Here is a 14,395-nt window from a genome sequence, read left to right on the forward strand (position 1 = left end):
GCAACAACTTTAGTCAGGGTTATCTAGTACTGGGAACCACTGCAGGAGAATACTGTAGCAATTATAAAAAAGACCCCCTGCATTGCTGATACATCCTCCTTGGTTGGATGCAGACAGGCCAGAGCAACTGACAGATAGAGTGGCCGAGTTGTAGACACACATAACACACATAACTGGTATACCAACAGTTAGTACAAGGATGAAGCTGACAGAATACCTTGCTTCAACCAGAGCTCTGTTTTGAGTCCCTGGAATAGTGGCTACTCAGGGCCAACCTAGGAAGTTCCCAGGACTAGAGGATTAGAGTTGGCTGGGTCTACAGTCTCAAGACATTAAACATGGCTTTTCCCTCAAAGCTGTTCTGGACATTTATCTGCTCACAGTAGCCAATGGAAGGGGTAAATGAGTGACACTTGGTACAAATGACCACAAGGTATCATTCTTTTCTCACCAACCAAAAAAAATTTTTTTTAAAGTGACACACACACACACATACACACACACACACACACACACACACACACACACACACACACACAATGCCAAAATAAAATAAAATTGACATTATGCAACAGATTCTTGCAGCTGAGAAAACAGTGCCATTTGCCAACCTGGAGCCCCTCAATGTCATTGGCACATGCTGGCATGAAAGCATTCACTGTCGTCCTCACAGCAAAGGAAAAAATAGTGCATGTTTGCATTAAATCCCTTCACTATCTTAGAGACAGCGGTGACTCCACTTGCTGGTCTCTGGTCTAAGACAGGGTTACTGGCAACCTGTGATTGCTCGGAAACAGCCAAGTGTGTGTGAATACAGTGGAGGGCGCACCATGCAAGTGACAAGTTCTGCATTTAAACTTTAAAATCTCCTTTGTTCATTAGTGAATTTATATTTCATATATATATATTTGTTGTGATACTATCCACGCAAGATAATACAACACTTTTTTATATTAGCAAACATTACAAGACTTTAATATTCTTGAATGTTTTTTCTCTTTTATAGTTCTAAAGAGATCAAAATAAATTAAACATTTTGTACATAATTACATATCGAGGAAGTTAACTTATTTTTATCTTTTCAGTTTAGTACAAAGATATCTGCAAGATAGTTGCCGAAATACCTTATTTATAATCGCTTCTTGTTCTATGTTAACTTCAAAGGCCATAAACTGGCCTCTGTTTCTTCAGCACGTCTCTGACAAAGAAAGCTGCTAAAATCTAATTGGAAGGTGCTACCTGGAAGGTTCTCGTACCTCAGTAAACTCTCCTAGAAGGGTGAGATCTAGTGATGGCTTAAATTAGTAACAGATCCATGTCATAAGATTCCATGACACATTAAAACAGAGAAAACAATTCTTTGTCACATTACATAAATTGTTTAAAAGAACCCATTTGGAGGGTAGAATATTCTTTTTAATCGCTATTTTGGCTTAACAAAATACCACATTTACGAAGAGAGCACTTCTTATCCAATAATTAAAAAATAAAAGAAAGAAAAGAAAGTTCTTAAAATGAGCTTTTCCAGCAAACTGAAGGCAGTGATCCAAAGTCCTTCTGGGCAAAATCCAGCGTAAATTCCCATTTCATCTCCCTGCCAGGTGACTGCTCCTAGAAGTCCTCCCCAAGCCCCAGCACACAGGGCTCCTCCTTCGAGTGTGGCCGAGTGTCTGTATGTCTCTGTGGACACTGAGAAAAAAAAGGTCACATCTGTAGAAAAGTCTGTGGAAGCCAAAGTGACGAAACTACATGTTATAGGCCACATAGATGGGATCCAGCTGGTCTGCCAGGAACCCGTCTCGCAGGTGCATCCGTTGTTTCTCTCCCCGGGAGTTGATGGGTATGACACCGATGTCCACCACGACCACCACTCCTACAATCAGGTAATGCTCTTCCAGGACCACATTGGTTACCAAGGGAACCAAGTCCAAGGCTTCCTGCTCTGACCCATCAAGTTCAACCACAACCACTAACAGGTTTGTCCAGGTAAAGACAGCACTAGAAGACAAGAAGAAAACCACTATTACTGGGGTAGTCTTTTACATAATGATAACACTTTCTGTTTCTGTTCAGATCTGCCTGAATGATCACACTCATCTCCTCAGACTGGCACATCCCTCTGAGCTGTGTCAGGCATATAGTCTTTCTGGCCACAACATACCTTTTAGAATTTTCTCCTGTCCTTCTCTCATGGTGGCTTTTATGTATTATACGGTATTTTCTGGATTCTGCTTCTATGGCACAGGGTCACTTCTTCCTCCTTAAGGGAGTTTGGATTCTAGTTCTGTTGCTTTACAGTTGCCTGAGATGCAATTCCCCCACCACTTTCATCAGCCTCCCAGCTCTACTGCTGCAGGGGTTTGAGCAGCAGCAGGAAGCTCCTTTAGCTCAGTGCTCACACTTTCCAACCCTTGGGTTCAATATAAAACCTAGTCAATGTGTGTGAGCAAGATGATACCAGCAGAGGGTATAGAAGTGCTAGGATGTTTTTGCTTGTTCTGGTGTAGCACTGCCATTGCCAGGCTAAAGATGTGCCTGAGCTGGCCCCAGAGGATAAGTCACATGTAGGGCAGAGGCATTGGGCCTATTTCCAGCTAAACAGATGCTAAGGTGACCTAGCTGATCATCCATGTACATGTGAGCATGATTAGTAGTTCTGAGTTGGAGATGGCAGTAACGCAGCAGCAACTAATTCATACAGTGGGTATTTTTTTGGTGGAGGGTCTCCTGAGTACTTAGTCTACCTAATTGCTGGAAGCATGAGCCCAGTGCTTTACCATTTGAAACTCCATTACCCTTGTGACATTGGCTTTTAGGACCAGTATGTACAAGCTCTGGCACAGGTCTGCTTGGCTGTAGGAACCAGAATACTGAAAGATAGAAGGAACTTTATGGACAAACAAGAAGGTTCCTGGTAGGGAGGAGGGCACATGAAGAAGGGCACCAGATTTAGAGCCAATCACATAGGCTCTCCCCTACCTGTCTAACAATCTCTATCCTACCTTGAGATGTAATGTACTTAGAGGACCTCTTTTTCCTACAAGCATGAGACTAAGTCTACTAGAAAATAGTGAAAATTTTATTCAGTATCATCAATGCACATGTATTATGCTAAAAGAGAACAGTTTTGAAAACAATTTCCAAGATGTGCTGCCATTTCATTCCCTTAATTTGAGTCCCCGTGACATTGAAATATTGGTTTGCATGACCTCTACAATACATTGTTGTGTCTGTGATATCAGTGATCACATCTATCTCTCCGACACTCTGGGTCAAATGGTATTATGGCATCTGAAATATATGCCACTGTCCTGAAGTACTAGGCACAGCTCAGCCATCCAGAGTGGGATGGGCATTAAGACCTTCCAACCATCACAGCTTTTTCAGGGGCTGTGTCAACACAGTAAGTCCCCTGATGAGAAATGAATTTGGTTGGCTTGAATTTGGCAACATGGAGATGGTTTTGTCTTTGACATGGGGTTTCTCAAGTGACAGGCAACCTAGAGGACATGATGGGGTATTGAGAAGACACAAAGAGAAGACTGTAATAGGACCAGCAGAAGTAGGGGAGGAAGTCTATGACTAAACAGTTATCAAAGTCCTAAGTCCATCAGAATCAAATCCCTTGATTCATCAGTTTCCTTCTTCTGGGGCGTGAATTGGAGACCCTGACTGATCACCTCAGGGTCAGACTCAGTTCAGGAGCCACATAGTAGATAACCACATTGATGCTTAAGATAAAAGTCCAGAGGGAGGCCCCTCAGCATACATCTTGAGGGAGATGATAAAGTCAATTAAACTGAGGCTGCACCTGAGATTTGCAGCCACATAGGGACAGAATGAGGTCAGCCCCTGGCCTATGTCTTGAGTAGCAAGAGTCTGTACTGCTTTTGCATTCTGTCATCTATCCACAGTTAAGGGGGAAACTGGGAACTGGAGGCCTTGTTCTTTGTTTTTGTGGTGCTGACATTGAATCCAGGGATTTGGGCATGCCAGGCAAGCATGCTAACACAAACCCTGTGGGCCTATGTTGGTAAGGATCGACAGCAAAGTGACCACAGAACAATTCATGCATATATAAATAGGATCTCAGGTTCTTTGCCAAGACCTCCACAATCAGATTCAGGACTGTGGCAAAGCACCTGCCTAGCATATAGGAAACACTGGGTCAAAGCCCAGCATCACAAAACAAACAAGTAAATAAATATACCTGTACTATTTATATTCAATAAATGGCAATTATGCCTGAACCTGTTTTTGGAATTCTATTAGAAGAAGGAACAATCTCAGAACCAAGGTTTGGAAACCATTCAAAGCTATTCTTGCACCTGTTTTCTTTACTAGTTATACCTCAAGACTGAGATTGGTTACATCAGGCTCTCTGCCAGGAGGGGGCATAGTGCCTTAGTGAGTAAACACCTTGCCTCTCATCAAGTGAGTGAATAAACCTACACTGAAAAGCATGGAGTTACTTTTCATTCCTAAACACAGCAGGAAAGTACCAAGCAAGTCTGTGACTGCCATTAGCAGAGACTGATGAATTGCTCTAGCTTCCTTGTTTCTTCTGAACACAGGGAGCAGAAGTGAGCCCATGGGTAGAGGTCCTTCTATTTGTCAATGGCACTTTACAAATGCATTGAATGGGCTTGGGCAGTGGACAGATGCATGCCTCTGGGAAGGATAAGAACTCATATCCCCACCCTTGGGTCACTGTGTGCAGGGCCACTGTATGCAGGACCTTGTGGGTTGGGCTTTGGTTTAATTGAAGCAGTTCTTACCTGGTACACATACCTAGTGAGGTCGGGCCAAAACAATGCCTCTTCTCATCCCCCTTCCCCAAGTATAACACTTCTTATTGACCAGTCTCAGTTAAAGGCCTGTCTTGTTTATTTTGTTGTTGTTTTAATTTGTGAAAACATGATATAGGAGTAAAACAAATGTCACATCTACATAATTAAAGACAATAACAACTTGGGTTCCTGGAAATACTGTTTAAGCTAAAACTCTCCAGTCATCTGGGATGTCCTAACAGAGTAGGTTCTTTCTTATATTGTCCTTAGCCTTGAGGAAGGCTTACCTTGAAGAGGTACCCCATCCTTCCCAGTACCTTGTCTTGGGGAAATTCTTCCATATTCCTGTGATCAATAACTAGGCTCCTGACTTCAGAACAGACAATGCCCTCCCATCCTCTTACCATTCTGTGACACTTTTGTGGGCTCTGATAACCGAAGTCTCGATGTCTATTGGGTGGTACCTCATGCCCCGCAGCTCCATGGCTTCATCCAGTGCCCCTACCACATAGAGGGCATCATGACGCTCTGTTGGAGAAGAAACCAAGTATCAGTCAACACCCCCCCACACACTTTTTTTTGAACCTGCCCTCCATAGTGACATAGACAAGCAAGGAAAGGAGATCCATATCTAGGGATGGTTGGCTCCTTTCTCCTGGGGAGTGTTAGCTGCCTCAGGCTCAGGCATTCTTATCTTCCCAGAAGCTGGATGCCAGGCCACCAGGTTCTCATTTTTTGTTTCCTTTTTCTTCTTAGATATTTTTATGTATGTGTGCATGGGGAAGCCGTAGGTCAATGTTAGGTGTTTTCCTTTATTACTCTCCACATCATCTTATGAGATAGAATCTTCCACTGAACCTAGAGCTCAGTAATTCAGCTAGGCTGCCAGCTAGTAAGCCCCAGGTATCCTTCTCAGCATTCCTAGTACTGGTATTAAAGCCATATCTGGCTTTTCTTAGACATTTTGTATGAATGTGTACTAATTATATAAAATAAGTTTCATTATGACACTTTCATACAGGTATACAACATGCCTCTCTCTATTACCCTCTTACTCCTTTTGACTTTTTATCCTATCCTGCCTAATTTCTGAATCTGTGCACTGGGGAAAAGCCAATCTTTTTTTTTGGACCAGCTTCTACCATCAGATACAAGATCACATGTTCATTAGCAACCAAGGGACTAAGTTAACACGAGTTAGCATTTAATAGCCTGAGTGTTGTGGGGTGGAACTCACAAGTCCCTAAGGGCTTCACTTGTCCAAAGGCATAAAGGTCATACCTCAGCCAAAATGCAACTAGTTCCCTCAACTCAATTACGGGAGTTCCTCAGTGTGTTTATCTCATGTAAATGGGATGGAAAACAGTTTCTGATTATGTTCATGAATGAAGATTTCCTCAGTCCAGGGCCTTAATATTTACGTGTGTGTGTGTGTGTGTGTGTGTGTGTGTTGCCTATGCCTGTGGAGAGGAGGCTGGCAACAGGTGTCTTCCTCAATTCTTCTCTGTCTCCTGTACTGAGGCAGGATCTCTCACTTGAACTCAAAGCTTGCCGAATAGAATAGTTTAGTTAGTATGATTGCTCCAAAGATCTCCTGTCTGACTCCTGTGAGCTGAGATTTCAGGCAGGCTGCCATGCCTACCTAACATTAATGCTGGTTCTGGAGATCAAACTCTGATTTTCACTTGCTGGGCTATTTCCTTGGGCCCCACAAGACTTATTTTTATCCTGCAGAAAAATTGTATATTAATGAAAATTAATTTTCCTAATTTTTACTTAAAAATAAGAACCATCCTTAATTTTTTAACTGGATAATAAGTACATCAGGAAAAATTTGAAATAAATGATTAACATGAAGTAACAGTATATAAACCTTTCCTAATCTAAGTAGATGATCAAGATGGAGACCACTACTTACTTGCTTCTGCTTACCACACAGCTTTGTTTCCTTACTTGGAGTGTGGGTTCATGCCATCATCCAGGGACCAGTGAGGTGAAGACAGTAACCATACTCTGCTGCCCTGCTCCCTAGGGCTCAGCTGGGCAGGATTCTACAGGTGTAAACTGACACCACCTTTTACAACTCTGAATGCTACATCCTTGATTAAATAAACCCATGACTATGCATCATGAAACTGCCACACTAGCATGTTCTATTTCCCTAAATGCAAGGCTCAGCTTAGCAGGTGTGTTAGGTGACTGAGGAGGCCTCATCAAGGCCCAGAATCTCGGTCTCACCATGATTCTAGAAATACATGGTAAAACAGGATTCTTCTATTTTTACCTAGATTGGGGAGGTGAGAAAGGACTACAAAATAAGCAAAGGATGAATATTCAAGTCAGTTTACATTTGTGTATGTGCTTGTGGGTGTACTTGTACATGTGTTAATATAAGAGTTCTCCCCTTCAATTGTTCTCCACTGTACTTTCTGAGACAGGGTCTCTCACTGAATCTGAAACTCACCAGTTTGGCTAGGTTGGCTGGCCTGTGAGCTCCAGAGATATACTTTTTTTTGCCTTCTTTGTCCTGGGATTACAGGTGTGTGTGGCTACACCTGGTTTTTTACATGAGCACTGGGGATCTGAACTCAGGTCTTTATTTTTGCATAGCAAATATTTTTCCACCTGAATTATCTCCCTAGCTCATAACATATTAAAATTAACCATGTGAAAAAAAAATTAATCATGTGTACCTGTGTGTGTGTGTGTGTGTGAGAGAGAGAGAGAGAGAGACAGAGAGAGAGAGAGAGAGAGAGAGACAGACAGACAGACAGACAGACAGACAGACATGTGAGCCTCAGGCATGCACTCTGCCACTGAGCCATTCCCTAAGCTTGTGAGTATGCTTTGGTATCTTGGCTTCATGAAATACCCAGTGTGGCTCTCCACATGGAGGTATAGACAGCTAAGCAACAAAGTATACCACTGCTAGACACAGAGTTATGTCCTAAAGGATGGGAACAGAACGGCCCAGGGGCTGGCCATCAGGGCCCAGAGCCTAAGGACTACTCTCTTCCAAATGTTATAGGAGTGATCCTGGCAGGGACAGCAAACAGCCCCAGGAACTTATGAGGACACTCAGCAGACTTCACCATAGGGAGTGCTGGGCTTGCATTTAGCTTTACCTTTGCTCTTGGTTCTTAGAAAGACAAAGGAAGGGTATGCACAGCTCTGCCTACTGCATTTATATCTTACCTGCCTGTGTGCACATCTTCATGTGAATGCATTTGTACAAGTGTGTGCACATTCATATATATGTACATGAGTGTGGAAGATAGAAATCAGCTTCAGATATTTTCCTTGGTTGCTAGTCACCTTGTTTGTTGAGACAGGATTTCTCACTGAACTTTTGTCTAGGCTAGGCTAGCTACAATGGCCCCAGAGAACTAACTTTCTAGCCCTAAGATTGTAAGACACACATACTTGAGTTCTAGGGATTAAACTCAGGTCTTATGTTTACATGGTAAACATACTTTGCCAACTGTACTAACTACCCAGCCGCTACTTGTTTCTCTTTCAAGATTAGGCACTTTCAGATTAGTAGGGGCAAGCAGAGGTCCCAGTGTAGCTCTCAAACTTTAAGGTCATTTTCAGTATTGGTCAAATTCAATTTCTGTACAATGTGTGTCAACTTCCAGCGTGGACTCACCTCCATTTGCATCTGTGAGCTCAGTTCTCCGCAGGAAGCCCAGGTAGCCAGTGCGGGCCCATATGGTCTGGGTATCTCCAAAACTCAACCGGGAGTTGAAATGATCAGACTGGAGAGACTCATCTCCATATATGGTAAAATAGCCACTGGCATTGTGGGCACTGTGGACCCAGATCTGTGGACAGAAAGAAACATCATTGTGCATGAGCCACTCTATGCACCCAGCCTTCTCCAGGGAAGAGAAGTTAACTGTCTCTATAACTCAACAAGTTATTTTCCACAATGGCCAAGGTTTCCTTGGGTCAGTCTGAATACAAGGCAATGGTGGCTTTGCTCAGGTGTCTAGGGATGGGGTAGAGGACAGGGAGTACAGATACTCACAAAGTTCTCTATAATAAAAGTACAATGCAAAATACGTTATAGTCAAGCAACCAACTAAGCCATCACCTGCTGAAAATTACATTAAAGCAGATTACTGGAAGATTTAAAAGTGAATACAGTTGTATGAATTTCCTTATAGTTTTCTAAATGTCATTTCTAAGAGCAACTAGAAAATGCTCAAAGCTTTAAGATTGTGCTTTTCCCTTTCCCTTGGCTAGCATACCTTTTGAGGCAGACTATGATAAAAATAACACAAAATACAACGAAGTGGCAAAGTCAGCAGAAAGGAGAAGGTGGGGTCAGTGGTAGCACAGTTAAGTAGAGGCTGACACAGATGCAAAACAATAGCTGTGGAACCACACGAAAGGCCCACGGAAATAGTGTAGCCAACCCAATTCCAAAGGCATTTGTATAATGCATTCAGTGATGTTGGCACACAGGGCCAGACCCATAAGGAGGGCTTTTTGGATTATATTGTTTGCAGTACAGGCATTCTGAGATTGGATATTTTGTTATTTTATTAACACTGAAATATGGCTGAGTACCCTGAAGAGAGAACCTCATCTGCATTTTTTACCATTTTATCCCAGGACCTCAGAATAGTGCCTGGTTCCTAGCAGACATTACTAAGCACCTATTGAAGTAATCAAAGGGTAACATATAGATAGAACAACAACATCAGATGAGGTAGAGGCAACTGTTTTTTGTGACCAATATGAAATATTTCCTTGCTAAGACAAGTGTGACAGATTACACTGGTTGTCAACTTGAGAGGATCTAGCACCACTTTGGAGACAAGTCTCTGGGCACATCTGTGAGGCATTATCTTGGTTAGGTTAGTTGAGGTGGGAAGCACCACCCTAAATGTGAGCAGTTCCATTCATTAGGCTGCATTCTAGACTACATAAAAAGGAGAAAGCTAGCTGAACACCAGCATTCATTTGTCTAGGCTCCTTGACTATAGATACAATGTGACCAACTGTCTTGAGCTACTGACATTATGATTTCCCTGCCATGATGGACCATACCCTGGGACCATAAACCAGGATAAACTCTTCCTTATTCTACTTTTGTCACAGCAACAAGACAAGTAACTAATATAGACAAGGTCATATAATTCAGTCTTATAAGGGGAAATGGAAGCGTACCATTTCTAACAACAAGAGTAGGAGAAGTCAGAGCAAGACATATACTGCCTAATCTCACCTATACGTGGACTCTGAAAGGTTGCTCATAGAAAGCAGAGGCAAACAGCTTTCACTGATGCCTAAGGGTGGACAGGGATGGGGAAATGTTGGCTGAAGGGTAATAGCCTCCATTTAGATGATGAAGGTCTTCTGGAAGCCAATATATAACACAGAGACTATGCTTTTTCAGTTTGAAAATTGGAAGCAGAACTTAAATATTCTCACCAAACACAGGAAAAGGTAATTTTATGAGGTGACAGGTATACCAATTACCTTGAATGTAAGTCATTTTATAATGCATACAACCACTAATGCATCACAAATATTGTATGTACAATTTGACTTATGTACTTTATTTGCCAATTATGATTTAATCATCTGGAGTAAAGATGAAAAAAATCAACTTTCTGGCATAACCAGTCCTGGTTGCCTAGAGAGGGGACAGAACTCTGAATGCAGCACTTGATTAACCTGGTACAGCTCATTTTACATGATCACAAGACTCAAACTCAGGGTCACAAAGTAGCCAGACAAGAAAGGAATGTGGAGAGCAGGTAGATGGTCAGGACTTGATCATGTGTCTACCCACATGCTCTGTGGGAAAGTGTTCCTGGGTGGGCTGATACTGTTCTGATGCTGGTGACATCTAGGGTAGAGGATGCAGGTATGATCATACAAAGACATTTTCAGCTGGGCAGCCAAAACATAAATAGGATAACTGGAGGAAAAGGTAATATGGCTTGGGCTTTGTCATTTCCTTATGCTCTCTACTTTCTCAGAGAAATCTTATCAGTGAAGAGAATAAGAGAAAGGACAAGGTGTGAGACTTGACCTCAACAAATGAGTAGCATCAAGGCCCAGCTGACGTCAGTGGAGAAAAACTTAGAGGCTAGAAAGCATGATGAGATCTTCTCTCCAGCCACACCTTACCAACAGCCTGGGGGTACCAAATGACAAGGAATCAGTGAGTAGGATTTCATCATAAGTGGTATAAATGTACCATTGTCTGCTCTCTGATCTAAAACACATATCATGCTAAGTGGAGATCTGTTCACTCTGAAGGTTTCAATAATTTTCTGATGAAGGAGTTCTTAGAAACAGAGAAGGCTCATGAGAACACTCTACAGAGTGAGTTTACAGAAGTCAGATTTGCTGTGCTTTTGGAATTCTCTGATGACATATTTTCTATGTACTTAGGGGAATGCCACTCTATAATACTGAGCTTTGCAGGGATGACCGAAGCTGTAAAGCACATCTCTAGCTCCTTCCTGGCCACTGTGACTTGTTCATGTGAGCAGCGTGAGCTGTAAATGACAGGAGGCGTCAAAGCAAAAAAGGTCTGATCTGGGAGGAAACATCTCCCAGAAGACTTTCCATGACTCACCTCTCCAAGGTGGGAGTCTCCCAGTGGGCCTTTAGTTTCTGGATTGGCAATAATAATCCGGACCCCAGGAAGTATCTGTTTGAGATAAGAGAGAAGACAATTTCTGATTGCGGCTAAAAAGGCAGGCAGGTATCACACTCTCCCATGGCAAACTAGCCTCAATGCCAAGGGGGTCATTTCCTTTCCAAAGGACCATTTAGAGAGCACTGTGGCATGAAGTTAAAGTGTGTGCCATTACAAAAGAAATGTTCTTGCTGTCAATGCTCTATGATTCTACAGTCTGGGGCATCGGGACTTTAAAATATGAAACCTGATTATCAATGACATCTCAAAGCTGACAAATGCCCAGATCTGACCATTTACAAAGGAATTCTGAAGCAAAATCCATGATAAATGGTGCAAAATTTCACATGGTCTGATGTGCAAGATAGGAATTTGCACACACTGATTTAATAGCATGGCATATAGGGATTAAGGAAGGAGACAGATCAGAGTTGCAGAGGCGAATTTGCAAGGATATGTGTGGTCTAAAAGTAACCAATTCCCAAATGATCCTTGGTAAATGAATCAATAGAGGATGTTTTTGTAATGGGTAGAAGTAAAAGTTTGGGTCAACTCCTAGCCCAGCCTGGTAGGTTCTGACTGGAACATCTAGCCTGCTATTTATTCCTCTCCACTATATCTGTATCTTAAGCCCCCGAAGAACCCATTCCTATAGGTGAACAACTTTGATTATAGACACTAAGTCCTTCCTCTCAATTGAACTTAGCAACATTCTACTGTATCTCATAGCAAAGGGCTCCAAAGTCTACTCTAAAATCTCAAATATTGTTGGCCTTGGTTCAGAAAATTTAACATTCTATAGTCAAGTTGAAGCATGACACTCTGTGGTAGAAACTCATGACATCTTAGAGCAGTCAGGTTGCACCTGAAGGGTGATGACCCTGGTATCTGTACCTAACAGTCCCCCAAATTATGTTGGGATGGTGGTTACTACCTTCCTACACTGATAACCACTTCCTGAAGGGATAGTACTTGCAGAAATGAACATGCATATTCTAAAAGGCCCACAGCAACATAAGCTGCTTTTAGAAGTGTGTCACTTGCCCTGCAAGCATGAGCACTTGCCCTGCAAGCATGAAGGCATGAGTTTAAATCCCCAGCATCCACACAAAAAGCTATGCATGGCTGTCCATGCCTGTAATGCCAGCATTGAGGATTACAGACAGGTGGATCCCAAGAACTCTCTGGTTAATCAATCCAGTCAAAAACATGATGAACTTTTACTTCAGTGAAGACCCTGTCTGAAGGCAATATGGCAGAGAGTGAGTGACAGAGGAAGGCTTCCAACATCCTGCTCTGGCCTCTGCATGTGTGTGTGAACATGGGCATGTATACCACATATACATACACAAGTAAAATAAACAACAATAGAACTATGTCAAATGGAGAAAGAATCGCTATTTAGGGCAAAAAAGGAAAAAATTCGTGTAAGTTTAAACATATTTTTACTTCTTTTAAGACTAACAATATGACAGAAACTAAACTAATATTTGACCATTGAGGACCATTATTCACATACTTCTTTTTATTTAGTATGATATCCTGATTTTTAACTAGACCACTAGGATATTAAGAATACTTCATAACCTTTGCTTCTATTATGTATGAGCAGGTGACAAAAGAGTAACCATTGGTATTTAAGTATAAGACATTATGAGAATCTTCTCAATGTTCTGAAAGTCTTTTCTCCTCCTGAGAGCTGAGACTGAGACTGAAAACATGAGACAAATAACTAAACTGGAACACTCATATTAGAACCTAGGGACACCCTTAGGACAGAAGCCATAGAGAGAGAGGTAGCACTCAGGGATCTAGTGGCTCAAATGCAGCATAGGTTTGTTATTTAAAAAATAAACCATGTTCAAACACTATTATGGACTTTTTGTATACATAGCCAAACCATCCTGAAACATTATCTTCAAGATAGCTTTTGTTCCCAAGGTAATACAGGGTCTCTGAGAACATATTCTTTGACACTTTAAAGTCCATTCATCCTTACTCACCTTTATAGTTGGATAGGACTTTAACACTTTTAATACTTACTTTTCCAGATTCCATCAGAGGTAAGCTGTGAGGAGATCCCCTTTCTACCAACCGGACTCTGTAAGTGGAAATACATATCACTCAGTGGGCTTTTTGGACCACACCATTGTCTTTGGCCACCTTTAGTACATGGCTTGGGCTTAGCAAGCTATCAAGGTAAGTTAATTGTTAGTATTATCCCATGGGAAAGGGAGACGTTCCAGAAAGGGCTACTGATAGCAGAGTCAACAATGCCCTGGCAAGGACAAATGGCAAGAACACATCTGTAATGACCAAAGAGAAAGGAGATGGAATCAAATTTGCCCCATTTGCAAAACAAGTGGAAAGATGCTTCTGTACTCAAAGTGCCTCTGCACTTAAAGGAGAAGGCTGAGCATCAAATGGCATTCTTAAACATGTCATGTGCCCAGGCTGTGAACTTTAAGCCTATAGTTAGTACAGCTCTGCTTGGGTATAGACAACATGCTGTGGAAGATAGTACTTATGTGTTGTAGAATATTAGTTGAAGATATGTTATGTTTGTTTATGCTGTGGAACATTTGTTTAGTGATACAAAGATGTGTTGCATTCTTTTATGTTGCATTTGTTTAACTCTGTGAAGTAGTGTTACTTTGCCTGTCTAAAACACCTGATTGGGCTAATAAAGAGATGAATGGCCAATAGCAAGACAGGTGGGGCTGGCAGGCATAGAGAATAAATAGAAGAAGAAAAAGGGAAAAAAGAGTAGGAGCAAGAGGAAGAGGAGGAGGACTACTCAAGGGGCCAGCCACCAAGCTACACAGCAAGCCATGGAGTAAGGAGTAAAGAAAGGGATACAGAAATAGAGAAACTTAAAAATCCAGAGGCAAAAGACAGAGGGGACAATTTAAGAAAAGCTGGCTAGAAACAAGCCAAGCTA

General features: G+C 41.9%; 1 protein-coding gene across 1 annotated transcript in view; it reads right to left on the minus strand.

Moving 5' to 3' along the window:
• Window positions 1-512: 512 nt before the first annotated feature.
• Window positions 513-14,395, minus strand: part of Dip2c (disco interacting protein 2 homolog C) — a 198,359-nt gene continuing 184,476 nt past the window's right edge. The window contains exons 35-39 of the mRNA XM_036188870.1: window positions 13,498-13,555; window positions 11,392-11,466; window positions 8,440-8,614; window positions 5,195-5,318; window positions 513-1,998 (exon numbers count right to left, since the gene is read on the minus strand). Of these exons, the coding sequence (XP_036044763.1) occupies window positions 1,746-1,998; window positions 5,195-5,318; window positions 8,440-8,614; window positions 11,392-11,466; window positions 13,498-13,555 (685 nt within the window). The 3' untranslated portion in view covers window positions 513-1,745. The remainder of the gene's footprint in view (window positions 1,999-5,194; window positions 5,319-8,439; window positions 8,615-11,391; window positions 11,467-13,497; window positions 13,556-14,395) is intronic.

The sequence above is a fragment of the Onychomys torridus genome, chromosome 5 (assembly GCF_903995425.1).
Source record: "Onychomys torridus chromosome 5, mOncTor1.1, whole genome shotgun sequence".
NCBI classification, from domain to species: Eukaryota; Metazoa; Chordata; class Mammalia; order Rodentia; family Cricetidae; genus Onychomys; species Onychomys torridus.